The sequence below is a fragment of the Tachyglossus aculeatus genome, chromosome 9 (assembly GCF_015852505.1).
Source record: "Tachyglossus aculeatus isolate mTacAcu1 chromosome 9, mTacAcu1.pri, whole genome shotgun sequence".
Lineage (NCBI taxonomy): Eukaryota > Metazoa > Chordata > Mammalia > Monotremata > Tachyglossidae > Tachyglossus > Tachyglossus aculeatus.
This window is the reverse complement of record NC_052074.1, coordinates 37,196,381-37,211,143: the sequence shown is the minus strand read 5'-3', so window position 1 is coordinate 37,211,143 and position 14,763 is coordinate 37,196,381. Positions and strand designations below refer to the sequence as shown.

Here is a 14,763-nt window from a genome sequence, read left to right as displayed (position 1 = left end):
GTGAACCCCATACAGGATATGAACTGTGCCCAACCTGACTAGCTATGTATCCACCGCTGCTCTTAGTATAATGCTTGACATATAGTAATTAATAATTTCCCGGACACCCACTCCCTTCTGCATTGCCTATGAATTTGGATCTACACCCTTTAAGCATTTGATATTCACCCCATCCACAGCCCAACAGCACTTATGTACATATCTGTGATTTATTTTAATGTCTGTCTCCGCCTCTAAACTGACCATTGTGAGCAGGGAACATATCTACCAACTCTGCTACATTGTATTCTCCTAAGCACTTATGACAGTGCTCTGCACAGAGCAAGCACTCTACAAATACCATTGATGATAAGGAAGTAGTGCCTGGCACATAGTAAGTGCATAACAAATACCATTAAAAGAAAAAAAGAAATGCTGGAGGAAACCCAGAGTCGCACCAGCCGAGCAACCCCAGGATAATGGATGGTCTGTGGTCTGCTCCTGGGTTTATTACCCTAATGACAAATGTCCTGTCACTGTTAATAGGATCTTCCCAGCAAGGACTTCTTGTTATGCAAGCTGGGTCCAGCGTGCCCTACAGCATGATGGCAATAGTGTCTGCAGGAATTTGTAATGAACTTCAATTACTAATAGATTATGGTTAATGGGAAATATGTGCCATAAAGATATGGGTTTTTATATGCTCCTTCTGCTACTCTACAAGGTATTGATTTATGCCACAATTTAGGCTCATGTTCTCCTGTATGAAAAAGCCTAAATTTGTGGAAAACTGTTTCACCCATAACAAATATTTAAGATCATTCTGCCCTTAATACAGATGAAGGTATCCAATTAGATATTCATCGGTTTCATTCAGCACTTGTGTTTTTATTGAAACGCAGACTTTGTCCTTTGGCGAAATATCCCACACTGGATAGTGCGAGAAGCTGCAGGGCCTAGGGCCACCAAGGTGGCATCAGGAAGACCTGTGGCCCCTGCTGGGGGCAGTGAACTTGGGAGGGGGTGACCCTGGGTAGGGCAGGAGGGAGAGATGGGCTGAGATTCCTCCCAGTCCCTCTGCCTGCTCCACTCAGACCCCCTGCAGACCTGGAAACCACCAGACTGGTATTGGCCCCTAACTTTGCAGCCAGAGGGTGAGGTCGGATAGGTGTGGCAAGATGGGGGATGGCATGATGTCAGGAGTAAGAACTACCATGTTAGGGCTGTAGGAAGAACGTTACAAAACTAGACTGAGGATGCAGGGGACACGAGGGACTGAGGAGGCAGGGGGTGAACCCCAGGATGTGAGAGGGAGGCCAGGAAACCCGTGGAGATGGGGAGTGGGGTCAGAGAGGACAGCGTGGAGCTATCTCTCTGGTGAATTCACTGGAGACCTGAAAGCCAGGCCCTTTGAGAGGAAGTGATTTCTGGCTTGCTGACATGAAACCGCTGAATGTTTCCTGGGCCTCAAGGATACAATTATTCAGGAATTTTCTCAGCTATATGGACTTTAGACTATGAATGATGCCACCCGCAACCTGACAGTAGCCCAGGACTCTGTTTCTTGAGCCCCTCACAATCCCTAACTCTCCTGCAGTGACCCAGCAAGGACCATGCAGCACCTCTGACTTTCCCTTCTCCATCCTTGACTCTCCCCCAGGGACCCAGAACAGACCCTCCAGCCGCCCCGACTCTCCACTCTCCATCCCTGACTTTCCCACAGTGACCTAACATGGACCATGCATCTTCCTGGACTCTTCCCCTCTCCAACAGGCAGTCAGCAGGGTGACTGTATGGAAATTCCAGTGAAATGGGACACAGATTCCAGGACTACAAGTGGGACCACCTCGGGTCTAGGCAGGACTTTGGAAAGCAGTGAGATCCCCGCAAAGCCAGTAACCAGGCAGTCTCTGGCAATTCGAGGCCCAGAGTTAGCTGTCTCCATGACTCACAGTAGTAAACTAGCAGGGCCTCTGCCTCCCCGCATGAGTGCAGCCCTCGGGAGGCTATGTCCAAATGGTGAGGAAGTCACTCATTCTCTGGCTATGGTGGTCATTCATGCCCTGGCCACAGTGATGGCTCCCTGGCAGGCTGGGATAATGGGCTTTCAGGTACGTTTGGAAACTGTGACTGCCACTGGCCAGGGTTGGTCTTAAATCACCACCTCCTCCACTCCCTCCCCTACTCCCTCCCTCCCTCCCTGACCCTGTCTCCATCCCCCTCCACTTCCCAGAACAACGGACCAAGAAACTGCTCCCCACCCCAAGCCTCTTGACCAACCATGAAATGCCCAGGGCCTGAGGTGTGGGGGAGACTAGGGGAGACTAGAGGTGCAGGGCAGGGAGTAGAAGGCAAGGATGGTTGAGAAACAGGGCAGAAGGGGCTTAGAGGGCAGTGTGGATCAGGGAAGGGTTGGGGGGTAGGGTGGAGAGTAAAGGAAGGTGGATGTGGCTAGAGCGAGTACAGGTGGAACAACTGGACAGTGGGAAAGGCTGGGGAGAGTGGGGTCACACACTAGCCCATCTTGGCCCCGCTAGAGACTGAAGGCCTGGGATGTGGGCAGTGAGGGCGCTCTGGGGTTTTGAGGAGATGGCTGTGAGATTGGAGCAGAGGCAGAAGGGCAATCTGAGTGATTCTGAGGTTTGGCGATGTGCATCCAGGTGCCAGGGGCACTCATCCCATTGAGGCAGTCCAGCCATCAGCCACGTCTGTCCACCTCCCCTGTGGCTAGGCCCATCCACACCTTCCCAGTAGTCCCAGCTCTGTGTCTCCCCAGGAAGGTAGAGTGGATGGTTCCTATGTGAAACTCCCCAAACCTGTCCCCCACCAGACCAAAGTCTCCAATCCCCTCCCCCTATTTCTGTGGCGGTCTGTGGGATTCCCTGCTATCAAACAGCTCCTAGTAGGGTCCCGGGCACCACCTCCCCAACATCAGTCCACCAGGGGGGCATGGGAGGGCATTACACTCCCAGACCCGAATGGCCTGGCTCAAGTCTGATCTCTCATACAGTCCTTCCTGGCATCCATAAGTAGAGAGCTTGCAGACTACTGGTTGCCAGAACCTGTCTGCCAAGGACTTGGAGCCACTGCCTGGGCTTCAGCAGGATCAACAGGTCCCATTCCTCCACATGATTAGCTGCCTGCCTGGCCCCCAGGTTCCCATCAGGAGGAATGTTCTACTCTGGAGCAGGAGTTAAGCTGCCAGAAAACAGGAATATTGTCCAGGAACAGCAGCAGTGGGGAGAGATAGGGTTTCTCACTGACTGGTGGTTGCATCCACCTGTCAACTGGCTGGTCCTCACTACCCACGGACTTAAGAGCAGAAAGGGTCTTGCTTGCGGGGTGAGCATTTAGTTCCATCCCCCACACGTAGGGCAAATGCAATTCAGGAGTCTTTCCCACCTCGCCAAACCAGTTCATCGGGGTGGGGAGAGAGGAAACTGCTGGGAGACCTAGAAGAAGAAACTGCAACACTTCCAACCCCAGAGCAAACTTAAACGGAAAATCACGCCTCCAGAAAACACCCCAAAGTTATCTTAAGCCAACAGGGAGGCAAGCGGATCCCCCTCATCCTTCTTTTTCTTTCCCCCATAAAATAACTTGTTTCAATCCCAGGAGAGCAAACACCATACGGACCGCCATGCCAGACGGGCCACCAACAGTACGTCGAGTACTGCCATTTGGCAAGTTCCACCTCCAGGATGCTCTAAGGACCCCCTAGTACTGCCCCAAGCCTATTACCGGGAGGAGTTGGAAAGGAGAAGCTAGATCCACTAAGCACTGGGAGACCCCTGAATTGCATTTTCCCCAGGTACAGGGGATGTAACTAGATGTCAATACAATTCTGCAAGTGCAGGGTTAATACTGGAGGAGTCCGACTGGCAGAGGGGGAGCAAGCAGGCAGCTGGCCGACTGGTCAGGGTGCCACCATCAAGGCCTCCAGGTTGTTATTGAACAGAACCTTCCCGTCACTGCAGATGCTGCATGCAGGATCCCGCAGGGTTTCCAGGACCCCGGCTTTCAGGACAGGTGACGCAGCCTTGCTGAAGTTGCAGGTCTCGGTCAAGAAGTCCAGCAGCAGCTCCCCGTCCCCGCTGCCCTCCGTGAAGCAGTCGGAGATGTCCAAGTCGGACGGGAGCTCGTGGGACTGGAAGCGCATCCCCCCGGCATCCAGGGCAGCGGCTATGTCAGCCGCAGAGACATACAGGCACAGATCGTCCCGGGGCAGGGAGGTCCCATACTGCTTCCACAGGTGGGCCCAGCCGCTGGAGCCTGCCAGATAGACCGGGGGTGAGTGAGCGTGTGGGTCCCAGGGGACTAGACCTACTGGAAGGAGGTCCTGGCTGGGAGGGGGATCACCACTCCTTAAATGCCTCTCTTGCTCTAACAGAGGCTAGTCCTGGAGCTGGGGGAAGGATCCAGTTTGTGCCATTCTCCCCTAGACTATAAGCTTGTTGTGGGCTGGGAATGTGTCTGTTATATTGCCGTGTTGTACTCTCCCAAACACTTGGTTTAGTGTCCTGCACACAGTAAGCACTCAATAAATTTGATTGGTTGCCATTCAACGAGATAATGCAGAAGCATCAGGAGGCACGCTAAGCCTGCAGAAGCCTTCTGAAATGATGCAGAAGGTTCAGGGAGGCCCTTGAACCCACATACCATGACTTGAGGCTAGAGCATATTCAAGCTGTCTTGGTTCAAAGAAAGTAAGAGATTGCCCGTTGCTCTCAAACAGGGTCCAGCAGCCTAGCCCCACTGTTGGCATGGGACCTGCATGCCTTCTGCAGAAGAATGACGAACATGCTGGGCACTGGACGAGAACAGAAGGGAGAGAGGCAGGGGAGATGGTGGGGGAGAGGTCAGCTCTGTGAAGCAAGATGCCAACAGTAGGTGAAGAAGCCCACCAGAGAGGAGGGGCTCCCCCTCCACTGGATGGCAAGACTGAACACTCTGCCCCTCAGTACAGGCCCAGCCTCCTCTCGAGCAGGAAAGTTGATCCCCTGTGTTTCAAAAGAGCCAATTTCCTCCCCAGGAAGCTTTTCTGAGTCTCCCCATTTCCTCGGAAGCCCCCATTATAACCAGCTTCAAGGACTGGCTGAGAGGAGATGCTTAGGCAGGGTGCCCTATATGGCCATAGTCCTTCTCAGGGTCCAGCTGCACAGGGGCCAAGAGGAGGTCTGAGCCTCTGGGTCTCTGTTGGGCAGCAGGTTGGTGAGAGTGTGAGAAAAGCTAAAGCAATGATTTAGGGTGGAGGGCAGTGGTGTTGGGGCAGGGAGAATTATGGCAGTCAAAACCTCTCTATCCCTGTCGAGTGTGTGGGCATGTGCATACACACACACACACATGAACACACCCATTCATTCATTCATTCATTCAATTGTATTTACTGAGCACTTACTGTGTGCAAAGCATGCACACGGCCCCAGTCCACCGAGCCTGAGGGGGTGACTCACCTGACACCAGAATGATCAGAATCCTGGCATTGGCGTCCAGAAGTCCGTGGAAAAATGACAGGGTGGCTGGAATGTCCTTGACGTAATACAACATCTGGGGATGGGGAAAGATGGGCTGAGAAGCTGAGAAGGGCTGGGGGGGGGTGGAGAACGGGGCTCCCTTGGGCTCCCCTTCCCACACTCTCTCTGGAGCTGGAGCCAATGGCATGCCAGGCGAGGGAAGTCATCTCCCTTGGCCCCTAACTGGCTCCCCAAATATGGATGGAAAAATGGGTGTCCCCACCAATTCTACCCTTCCAAGTCCACCCACATCCTCCCAGCCCACCTACGCACCTCTTGCCTCCACCTGGCCAGAGCCAAAACTGCTGGGGTGGCCAGAACCACAGTCAGCAGGGCCAGCAGGATGGCCAGGGTCATCAGGTTGACTGGGGTCAACAGGTTGGCCGGGTTTAGCAGGTGGCCAGGGCCAGGATTAGGGGCCGGGCCAGGGCTGGGGTTGATGCGGTGACTGGGGCCATGGTCTGCAGAGTCAGGGGGGTCCAGTGTGGGCCTACCTGGATGAGGTGAATCAGGTCCCACTTGCGAAGCTGGCGGCTAGTGGTGGTCCGATGCTGGTACTCCTCGGCTGTCTCCTGATGCCAGGTAAACCTGATGCCCTCTAGGCCTGCTGTTGTGGCCACACGCTCTGCCACACAGAATTGGGAGTGTCAGCAGATCACCCAGGCCCACGGTAAGCCCCAGGTCTGAGTCCCAACTGGGTTTGCTCAGCTCCGACACCCTCCCCAATCCCCAGTGCAATGGGGGTGGCCGGGGGGTGGGGGGTTGGCCAGCAACCAGGAACCATTCTGGACCCCATTTTCCTGCCCCATGAGTAACCAGGGCCCTTCACTGGCTAGAGCCCTGTGAGGTGGGAAAACAGCCAGACCAGAAAGATGGAGCCACATCAGCCCCGTGGGAAACTACAGAGAAAGCGGTCCTCTCAGCATCCCCGGTGTGTTCTGGGCTCCAACTGTGTGCAGAGCACTTTTCTTGCAGGCTGGGGGAATGGGCAGATGTTGTCCCCCTCTCTGTGAGCTCTCCCTGCCATCCAGAGCTCACAGAGTGATGTGGAGACAGGGAGCTGGAGGAAGTGGGGAGAATTGACTGGCCTGGGTGAGTGACGCACCTTTGTACTTAGCGATTTGCTCAGCATTGGGCTCCACCACCTCATTGTTGATTGGGATGTCTGGGTATCGAGAGCGGACCTGGGCCAAGATCAGGAGGTCGATCTCCCCTGAAAGACAGCAGGAATGCCAGCATCACATGGTGGGAGAATGGTGCCATCACTGCTCTGGGAACCTTTCAGAGACTCTGGGTATCAGACTGCAAAACCCCTCTCTCCTGCCTTCCCCAACCCCTCCCTGAGGGGTGACCTGGCTGCCTGGGCATGGCCACTCAGGGGCCAGGCAGCCCAACCTGGACTGTAGTGAGAGAGAGAAAGAAAGCCCCACGCCGTCACTCAGAGCAAGGGGAAACTGGGAAGAGAAGAGGAGAGAGGGAAAAGAGCAGGTAGGAAAGGGACAAAGGGAAGGGAGGGGTAGGTTTATGTGAGGGAATTCTCTGCATTTATCTCTGCATCCTCCCTGGCAGCATGGCTCCGTGAGGCTGGAGATGGGGACTGCATGACTACAGACCATTCAACACCCGACTCTCCTCCCATAACTCAACCCAGACCATCCGATACTCCCGATTCTCCCCTCTCCATACCTGACTCTCCTCCCAAAACCCCACCCAGACAATCCAACGCTCCTGACTCTTCCCTCTCCATCCCCAACTATCCTCCCATGACTCAACAAAGACCATCCGACGCTCTGGACTTCCCCCCAGTGATCCGGCATGGACACCTATCCATGGGCCTCTCCAACCCTGATGGACTTGCAGGTATTCTTGGATGCACAGCTCCCAGTGAAGATGGATTCCTTGTACTCACACCCTTCTTGGGGAAGACGTATTTCCTGCTTTGGTCCTGACCCTGCTGCCCTTCATTACCAATGGGGGCCCTAGCCACGGTGAGGTGGGATTTGTGGAAGTACAACACGGTTTTCACCCTGACCACACTCTCCTGCTTCAGTGACCTCCAACTCTGCCCCATCTCAGCCCACATCTGTCCAACCTCAGAGTCCCTGCCCTTCCTCACTCGGAAGCCCCTCTGTCCCCCCACCCCGATCCTCCTGAGTATGCTTCTCTTTCTTTTTTTTATGGTATTGGTTAAGCACTTACCATGTGCCAAGCAATGAACTAAGTGCTAAGGTAAATACAAGCTCATCAGTTTGGACACAGTTCATGTCCCACATGGGGCTCACAATCAATCCCCATTTTACAGATAAGGTAAGTGACTTGTCCAAGATCCCACAGCAGACAAGTGGCAGAGCCAGGAATAGAACCCAGGTCCTTTTTACTCCAGGTTTGTGCTCCATCCACTAGGCCATGCTGCTTCTATGTCCCTTACTTAGCTCTAACTGCCCTGTGGAACAGGGTGCGAGCATTCCACAATAAAAATGTCCAAATCAAATGTGAAAGGTAAATGAACTGCAACTAAATGGGAGGTTTGAACTCGATTTTTAGAATTAATGAAAGCAGGAAAGAGAGTTAAAGAGAGAAGAACTCTAGGGACACTCTCTCGGCCAACACTCTCACAGAGAAACTTTAGATCTGTGTGGGTGGATGGGACAGGACTGTCTCCAGGGTCAGAGATGAGTACTGAGCTGCCTGCTCTTCCCTGTGCCCTGCATAACAACCTTCTCTTCCATCCTGTTCATTCATTCAATCATATTTATTGAGTGCTTACTGTGTGCAGAGTCCTTCCTGTCTGTAAACCATCTTACTATTGGCTTCCTCTGCCTGACTGCAGACACTCTGAAAGCAGGGACACCACATCTGCTACCTCTACTGTATTCTCCCAGAATTTAGCACAATATAAGCTCCTCGAGGGCAAGGACCATATCTGCTACCTCTACTTTACTTCAGCACTTGGTACAGAGCTCTGCACACAGAACTGTAAGCTTCTTGAGGGCAGGGACTGTCTGCCACCTCTACTGTACTCACCCAATGCTTAGTGCATTGCTCTGAACACAGCAAGCACTAAATAAATGCAATTGATCGCCTGACTGATTAGCAGGCTTCTGATATACATTGACTGATGAAGCAGCATGGCCTAGTGGAAAAAGCACAGGTCTGGGAGTCAGAGGTCCTGAGTTCTAATCCCGACTCCACCACTGCCTGCTCGGTGACCCAGGACAAGGAACTTAATTTCTCTATGCCTTAGTAAAATAGGAATTTGATACCTGTTCTCCCTCTTAAACTGTGAGCCCCATGTGGAAAGGGGACTGTGTCCGACCTGATTAGAAGCAGCACGGTTCAGTGGAAAGAGCACAGTGCTTAGACCAGTGCTTTGCACATAGTAAGCACTTAATAAATGCCATCATTATTATTATTATATTATTTGGAATCAGAGGTCATGGGTTCAAATCCCGGCTCCACCACTTGTCATTTGTGTGACTTTGGGCAAGTCACTTCACTTCTTTGTGCCTCAGTTACCTCATCTGTAAAATGGGAATTAGAACTGTGAGCCTTCCGTGGGACAACCTGATCACCTTGCAACCTCCCCAGCGCTTAGAACAGTGCTTTGCACATAGTAAGCGCTTAATAAATGCCATTATTATTATTAACTTGTATCTACCTCAATGCTTAGAACAGGGCTTGGCACATAGTAAGCATTTGTCAAATACCATTAAAAAGAAGGTAACCCCCACCCCACTCCTTAGGTGGATGGTGATCTGTGACCCCTGCAGCTGAGAGCAGCTACAGTTCAGGGTGGCGAAGTTTCCGTGGACCAGCCTCCCCCGGGGCTATCCCCGGGGGTAGGGTCAGTGGAGTGGGCTGCTAGCCTCTAGACTGTAAATTCGCTGTGGGCAGGGAATGTGCCTGTTATATTGCTCAGTTGTACTCTCCTAAGAGTTTAGTACAGTGCTCTGCACACAATAAGCACTCAATAAATATGATTGACTGACTGACTGACTCCTGGCGGCTGCTTGGCCAGTGGGGACCCTGGCCTAGCCACTCCCATGGCCCAGCGGTCCCAGTCACACCCAGGAGGGGCAGAGCTGATTCTGTTGGACCTCTAGGCATGGAAATCCAAGGGACAGGTTGTGAGGAACGGATTTTCCTTTTTTAGTGTCTGCTTTTCTGAACGTGTAAAACACATGATCTCTTGGCAAAGGGTGTCAAACACACACAACCTGCATGCCTGGCAGGGGGTGGTGGGGGGAGTGGTATGGGGGGCTGAAGGGAGGTGGCAGTGGAAGGGGAAGGAGGAGGCACAGTCCCGTCTGTGCCTGTACACGCTGACTGCAGGTTCCCAAACTCGGGCCAGCCAGCACGGAGAATGTGACCTGGATCCCAGGTCCAAAGCATTCCCCATTCCCTCCGGCCAACTGGCCCCTCCAATTTCAAGGGAGACTGAGAGATGGCCAGGGCTGGCGGCAGAGGGCCATGTCCTGACAAGGGCTGGCCCTTCGTTCTCTTCACCTCCAGGCAGTAGATCAGGCCATAGTACAGAGGGATGTGTGTGGTAGTAAGGATGCGGGGAGCTGCTGGCTGGCTCCTCCTTCTCCATCTCCCAGGGATCCAGTTTCCCCTCGCCTCCCTCCCCTACTCTCCGCCTCCAAGTTTCGCAAGGATTCCAGAAAGTGAGGAAAGTTTCAATGGACACCACCTCCCGCTGAGTTTCCGGGCTCCCCGTTCCCCATGTAGTAATAATATTGGGAGAAGCAGCGAGCTTAGTAGGTACAGCACAGGCTTGGGAATCAGAAGGACCTGGGTTCTAATCCCAGCTTCACCATTTGTCTGCTGTGTGACCATGGGCAAGTCACTTTACTTCTCTGTTGCTCAGTTACCTCATCTGTAAAATGGGGATTAAGACTGTGAGTCCCAAGTGGGACAGGGACTGTGTCCAATCTGATTTGCTTGTATCCAGCGCAGTGCTTAGTACAGTGCCTGGCACACAGTAAGAACTTAACAAATACCACAATTATTATTACTAACATTTAGTAAGTACTTATTGAGTGCAGAGTACTGTACTAAACACTGGGAAAGAGTAGACAATAGGGAATTAGACACAGTCTCTGCTCTTCGAGGGGCTTACAATCTAGGAATAAAAGTATAGGGGAGGATTTTTTTTATAATACTTAAGCGTTTTCTATGTGCCAAGCACTGTACTAAGCACTGGGATAGATTCAAGATAATCAGGTTTTACACAGTTCCTGTTCCACAAGGATCTCACAGTTTAAGTAGGAGGGAGTATGATTTAGTGCCCATTTTACTGAGGTACAGGGAAGTGAAGTGACTCACCCAAGGTGACGCAGCAGACAAGTGATGGAGCTGGGATAAGAAACCAGGTCCTCTGAGTCCTAGGCCTGGGTTCTTTCCACTAGGTCATGCTGCTTCTCTTGGCACTGGGGGTCTGGATTTTGCAACCAAGTGTTTCTTAGTTTATTAACTCATAATGAATTCATATTAACATCTATCTCCCCCCTAGACTGTAAACTCATAATGGGAAGCAAATATGACTGCTAATTCTTGTTGGTTTGTATTCTCCCAAGCATTTAGTATACTGCTCTGCACATAATAAGCACTCAATAAATGTGACTGATTGATTGATTTCTTTCACAGAGTGAAAACTGAAAGAACACAGGTGCCCCATAGCCTGCCAGCTGCATGAGCCAAGGTGATCTGGTAACGGTTGCTGCTTCAGCCCTTTGGGTGGGATTTACATCCAGAACTCAATTTATCAGTCCCCGCAGCCTGGTTAGAGGTGGTTCCAATGGTTTCCCCTTCCTCTTGATCCATGTAGTCCTGGGAAATCACTGGATGCGTATTTCTCCCTATCCCACCCTACTGAGCCAGCTTCCCTGTTTATCCATGAGCTCCTGCTTCCCAGAGCACTAAACTGGGCACTTACTGAGAGCAGAATCCTGTATAGAACATTGTATAGAATCCTGTACAGGGTACGGAATCCTGTTTAGGGCACTGTACTGGGAATAGTACAGAGCGCCGTGCTGGATGCCTGCTGTGTGCAGAGTACTGTACTGCGTGCCTAGTGGATATGAGTCTGATTATAAGGACAAAGAGGACCCACTGTGAGGGCTTCTGACTGCTGCCAGGAAGAAGGGGCCCAACAGGACCGGTGAGAGTTGAAGTCCTTGCGCTAACCTCAGCATGCCTCGATCTTGCCTGTCCTGCTGTTGACCCCTGGCCCACGTGCTACCTCTGTCCCAGAATGCCCTCCCTCCTCAAATCCGCCAAAAGATAACTCTTCCCCCCACTTCAACGCCCTACTGAAGGCTCACCTCTTCCGAGAGGCCTTCCCAGAATAAGCTCCCCTTTTCCTCAGCTCCCCCTTCCAACCACATCATCTCAACTCACTCCTTTTGCTCTTCCCCTGTCTCCCCACCCCACAACACTTATGTATTTATGTATGTATGTATAATTCTATTTATTTATATTGATGCCTTTTCACTTGTTTTGATGTCTGTCTTCCCCCTTCTAGACTGTAAGCCCTGTGTGGGCAGGGATTGTCTCTCTTTACTGCTGAATTGCACTTTCCAAGTGCTTAGTACAGTGCTCTGCACACAGTAAGCGCTCAATAAATGCAATTGAATGAATGAATGAAATGAGCACTGTATTGGGGACCTATTAGATGCAGAGCACTGTGCTGGATGCCTGCTGTGTGCAGAGCACTGTACTGGATGCCTGCTGTGTGCAGAGCACTGTACTGAGTGCCTAGTGGATATAGAGCACTGTATTGGGGACCTATTGGATGCAGAGCACTGTGCTGGATGACTGCTATGTGCAGAAAGTCAGGACAGGGAGCCAGGGCTCAGGTGTCCTGAGGTGCAGCTTGCCCCCTCCTCCCCAGTGCCTTTTTGTGGAGGCAGGAGCAGAATCTACCCCAGCTCCACCGTGGCCCCGACCCCAGCCTCAGCCCCTGGTCTGCCCTGGTCACAAACTCCTACATAAAACTAGCTAGGTCTTACCTGCACCTCCTCCAACACTGAGGATGTTGATTTCTTCTTTTCCCTCGCCAATGCTGGAAAACGAAGTAACAAGTGAGAGGGAGGTGGGCGGACACGTCGGATACCCGGCCCCGGGCAGTAGGGTCCAGACCAGCGCAGGGTCAGGCCAGGAGTAAGCAAGCAAAGCAAAGCAAAGTTTCGGTCTGAAACCCAGACCGAACGCACAGGTCGGGGAAGATCTGTGGCTTTGGAATGCCGGGAGAGTGCTCAGGATTGGAGTTTACTGAACTGTGACTGGATCGGCCTGGTGACAATTGTTGTTCCTGGAATCTCCCAGGGCTGGGAGGGGCTTTGAGAGGTCGTGTGGTTCAGCCCCAACAGAATGAGGGAGCGGCCTGCCCTTTTCAGGGCAATTCCCTACCGGGCCCCATGATGACCTGCCCTAGTCTCTCTGGCCAGGACAGTGGAGATCATAGCAGAAGGAAGGGAGGGGAGGGGAGGGGAAGGAGACAAACCAATCGTCTGTCCACACGGGCTTCGTGCATGGGGCCCACCCACCCTCCTTCTGAGGGAGTAGGGACTAGGGTGGGCTCTCCATGATGCCCACCCAACCACCTTCCCTTTATGACACCCTGCTAGCAAAGGTATTTAACTGTTTACTGTGTTTACTAACCACTGGGAATGAGTATACACGTGGGAATTACATGCGGATCCTGCCCCTGGAAGGGCTCACCCTAGATAACCCCTCCCTCACTTCCCCTTTCCCTTCTCCTTCCCTCTTTCCCTATTTCCTCCTTCCCCCACAACTGCCCTCCTTCTTCTCCTCCTCCCTACCCCTTTCCTACTTTTCTTTGCCCCCTCTTCCTCACCTCTTTCTCTCCCTCTTCCTTTCCCAATCTCCCCACCCGCTCTGTCTCCAAGGCCTCGACCCCTACAGCCTGGGATGGGTGGGGGGACGATGGGGGCGGTGGAGGCCGTTCCTCTGCCCGTGGCATCAGAGCCTGGCCCTGGCCGGACCGCGGCAGGCCCCTCCTGCAGCAGCCCGGGACCAGGAGGCCGAGACCCGGCGGCGCTGGCAGCCTTGGGAGCGGCGCCGAAGCCCCCGGCCCGGTGCCCGCGGTGCCCCCGGCTTGCCCGTGGGGGCTGTGCTGGTGTCGGTACCTGTGCAGGAGCGGCGGCAGGCGGCCCCCGACGAAGGCTTGCATAGCCTGGTGCTCACTGGAGCGGGAGAGGAAGAGGCGGAAGGCCCGCAGGTAGCGGCCCGGCTCCGACCCCAGGCTCCGGGCCCACAAGGACATGGCGGGGGGCGGCCGGAGAGGCGACAGACAGGGCGCTGTCTTCTCCTCTGCTTTTCTGACTCCCGGGCCTCGCCCCGCCCCGCCCCGCTCCCTCCCCGGCCCGCTCCGCCCCTCCTTCCCCACCCGCTCCCTTCTCTCCCTTCCTCCTCCTTCCCCCTCCCTCCTCTCCCCTCCTCCTTTCCTCCTTTCTTCTCCCCTCCCCTCCTCTTTTCTTCTCCCCTCTCCTCCTTTCTTCTCCCTTCCCCTCCTCTCCCCTGTCCTCTTTTCCTCTCCCCTCCCCTCCTCTCCCCCTCCTCCTTTCCTCTCCCCTCCCCTTCTCTCCCCTTCCCTTCCCTCCCGTCTCCTTTTCTTTCCTTTCCCTTCCCCTCCTTTCCCGTCTCCTCTCCTCTCCTCCTTTCCTTTCCTCTCCCCTCCTCCCCCTCCTTCCTCTCCCCTCCCCTCCTTTCCCGTCCCCTCTTCTTTCCCTTCCCTTCCCCTCCTTTCCCGTCTCCTCTCCTCTCCTCCTTTCCTTTCCTCTCCCCTCCTTTCCCGTCCCCTCCTCTTTCCCTTCCCTTCCCCTCCTTTCCCGTCTCCTCTCCTCCTTTCCTTTCCTCTCCCCTCCTCCCCCTCCGTTCCTCTCCCCTCCCCTCCTTTCCTCTCCCCTCTTCTTTCCCTTCCCTTCCCCTCCTTTCCCGTCTCCTCTCCACTCCTCCTTTCCTTTCCTCTCCCCTCCTCCCCCTCCGTTCCTTTCCCCTCCCCTCCTTTCCCGTCCCCTCTTCTTTCCCTTCCCTTCCCCTCCTTTCCCGTCTCCTCTCCTCCTTTCCTTTCCCCTCCTCCCCCTCCTTTCCTCTCCCCTCCCCTCCTTTCCCGTCCCCTCCTTCCCTGTCTCCTCTCCTCCTTTCCTCTCCCGTCCCCTCCTTTCCCGTCCCCTCCTTCCCCGTCTCCTCTCCTCCTTTCCTCTCCTCTCCCCTCCCCTCCCGCCCCGCTCCCCCTGCCCTGGCC

General features: G+C 53.8%; 1 protein-coding gene across 2 annotated transcripts; it reads right to left on the bottom strand.

Annotated features, from left to right (window-relative positions):
• Positions 1-2,189: 2,189 nt before the first annotated feature.
• Positions 2,190-13,794, bottom strand: LOC119932550 (histamine N-methyltransferase-like). 2 transcript variants are annotated; one of them, XM_038751840.1, is made up of 6 exons: positions 13,646-13,794; positions 12,506-12,558; positions 6,598-6,705; positions 5,987-6,117; positions 5,433-5,526; positions 2,190-4,251 (listed from the first exon to the last, which is right to left on the bottom strand). In XM_038751840.1, exons 1-6 carry the CDS (start codon positions 13,780-13,782, stop codon positions 3,896-3,898), a joined length of 879 nt encoding a protein of 292 aa, XP_038607768.1. In that variant the 5' UTR covers positions 13,783-13,794; the 3' UTR covers positions 2,190-3,895. The 2 variants fall into 2 exon arrangements, with proteins under 2 accessions (XP_038607768.1, XP_038607769.1); XM_038751841.1 differs by lacking the exon at positions 12,506-12,558 and having other exon boundaries at positions 13,646-13,724.
• Between the last annotated feature and the right edge of the window lie 969 nt (positions 13,795-14,763).

Coding starts and splice junctions, on each gene's coding strand:
- LOC119932550 (XM_038751840.1), bottom strand. CDS start 13,782: ATGTCCTTGTGGGCCCGGAGCCTGGGGTCGGAGCCGGGCCGCTACCTG. Junction 5,527..5,986: donor ACCTGATTCACCTCATCCAG/GTAGGCCCACAC, acceptor CCCCATCCCCAG/ATGTTGTATTACGTCAAGGA. Junction 4,252..5,432: donor TCTGATCATTCTGGTGTCAG/GTGAGTCACCCC, acceptor TCTATCTGGCAG/GCTCCAGCGGCTGGGCCCAC.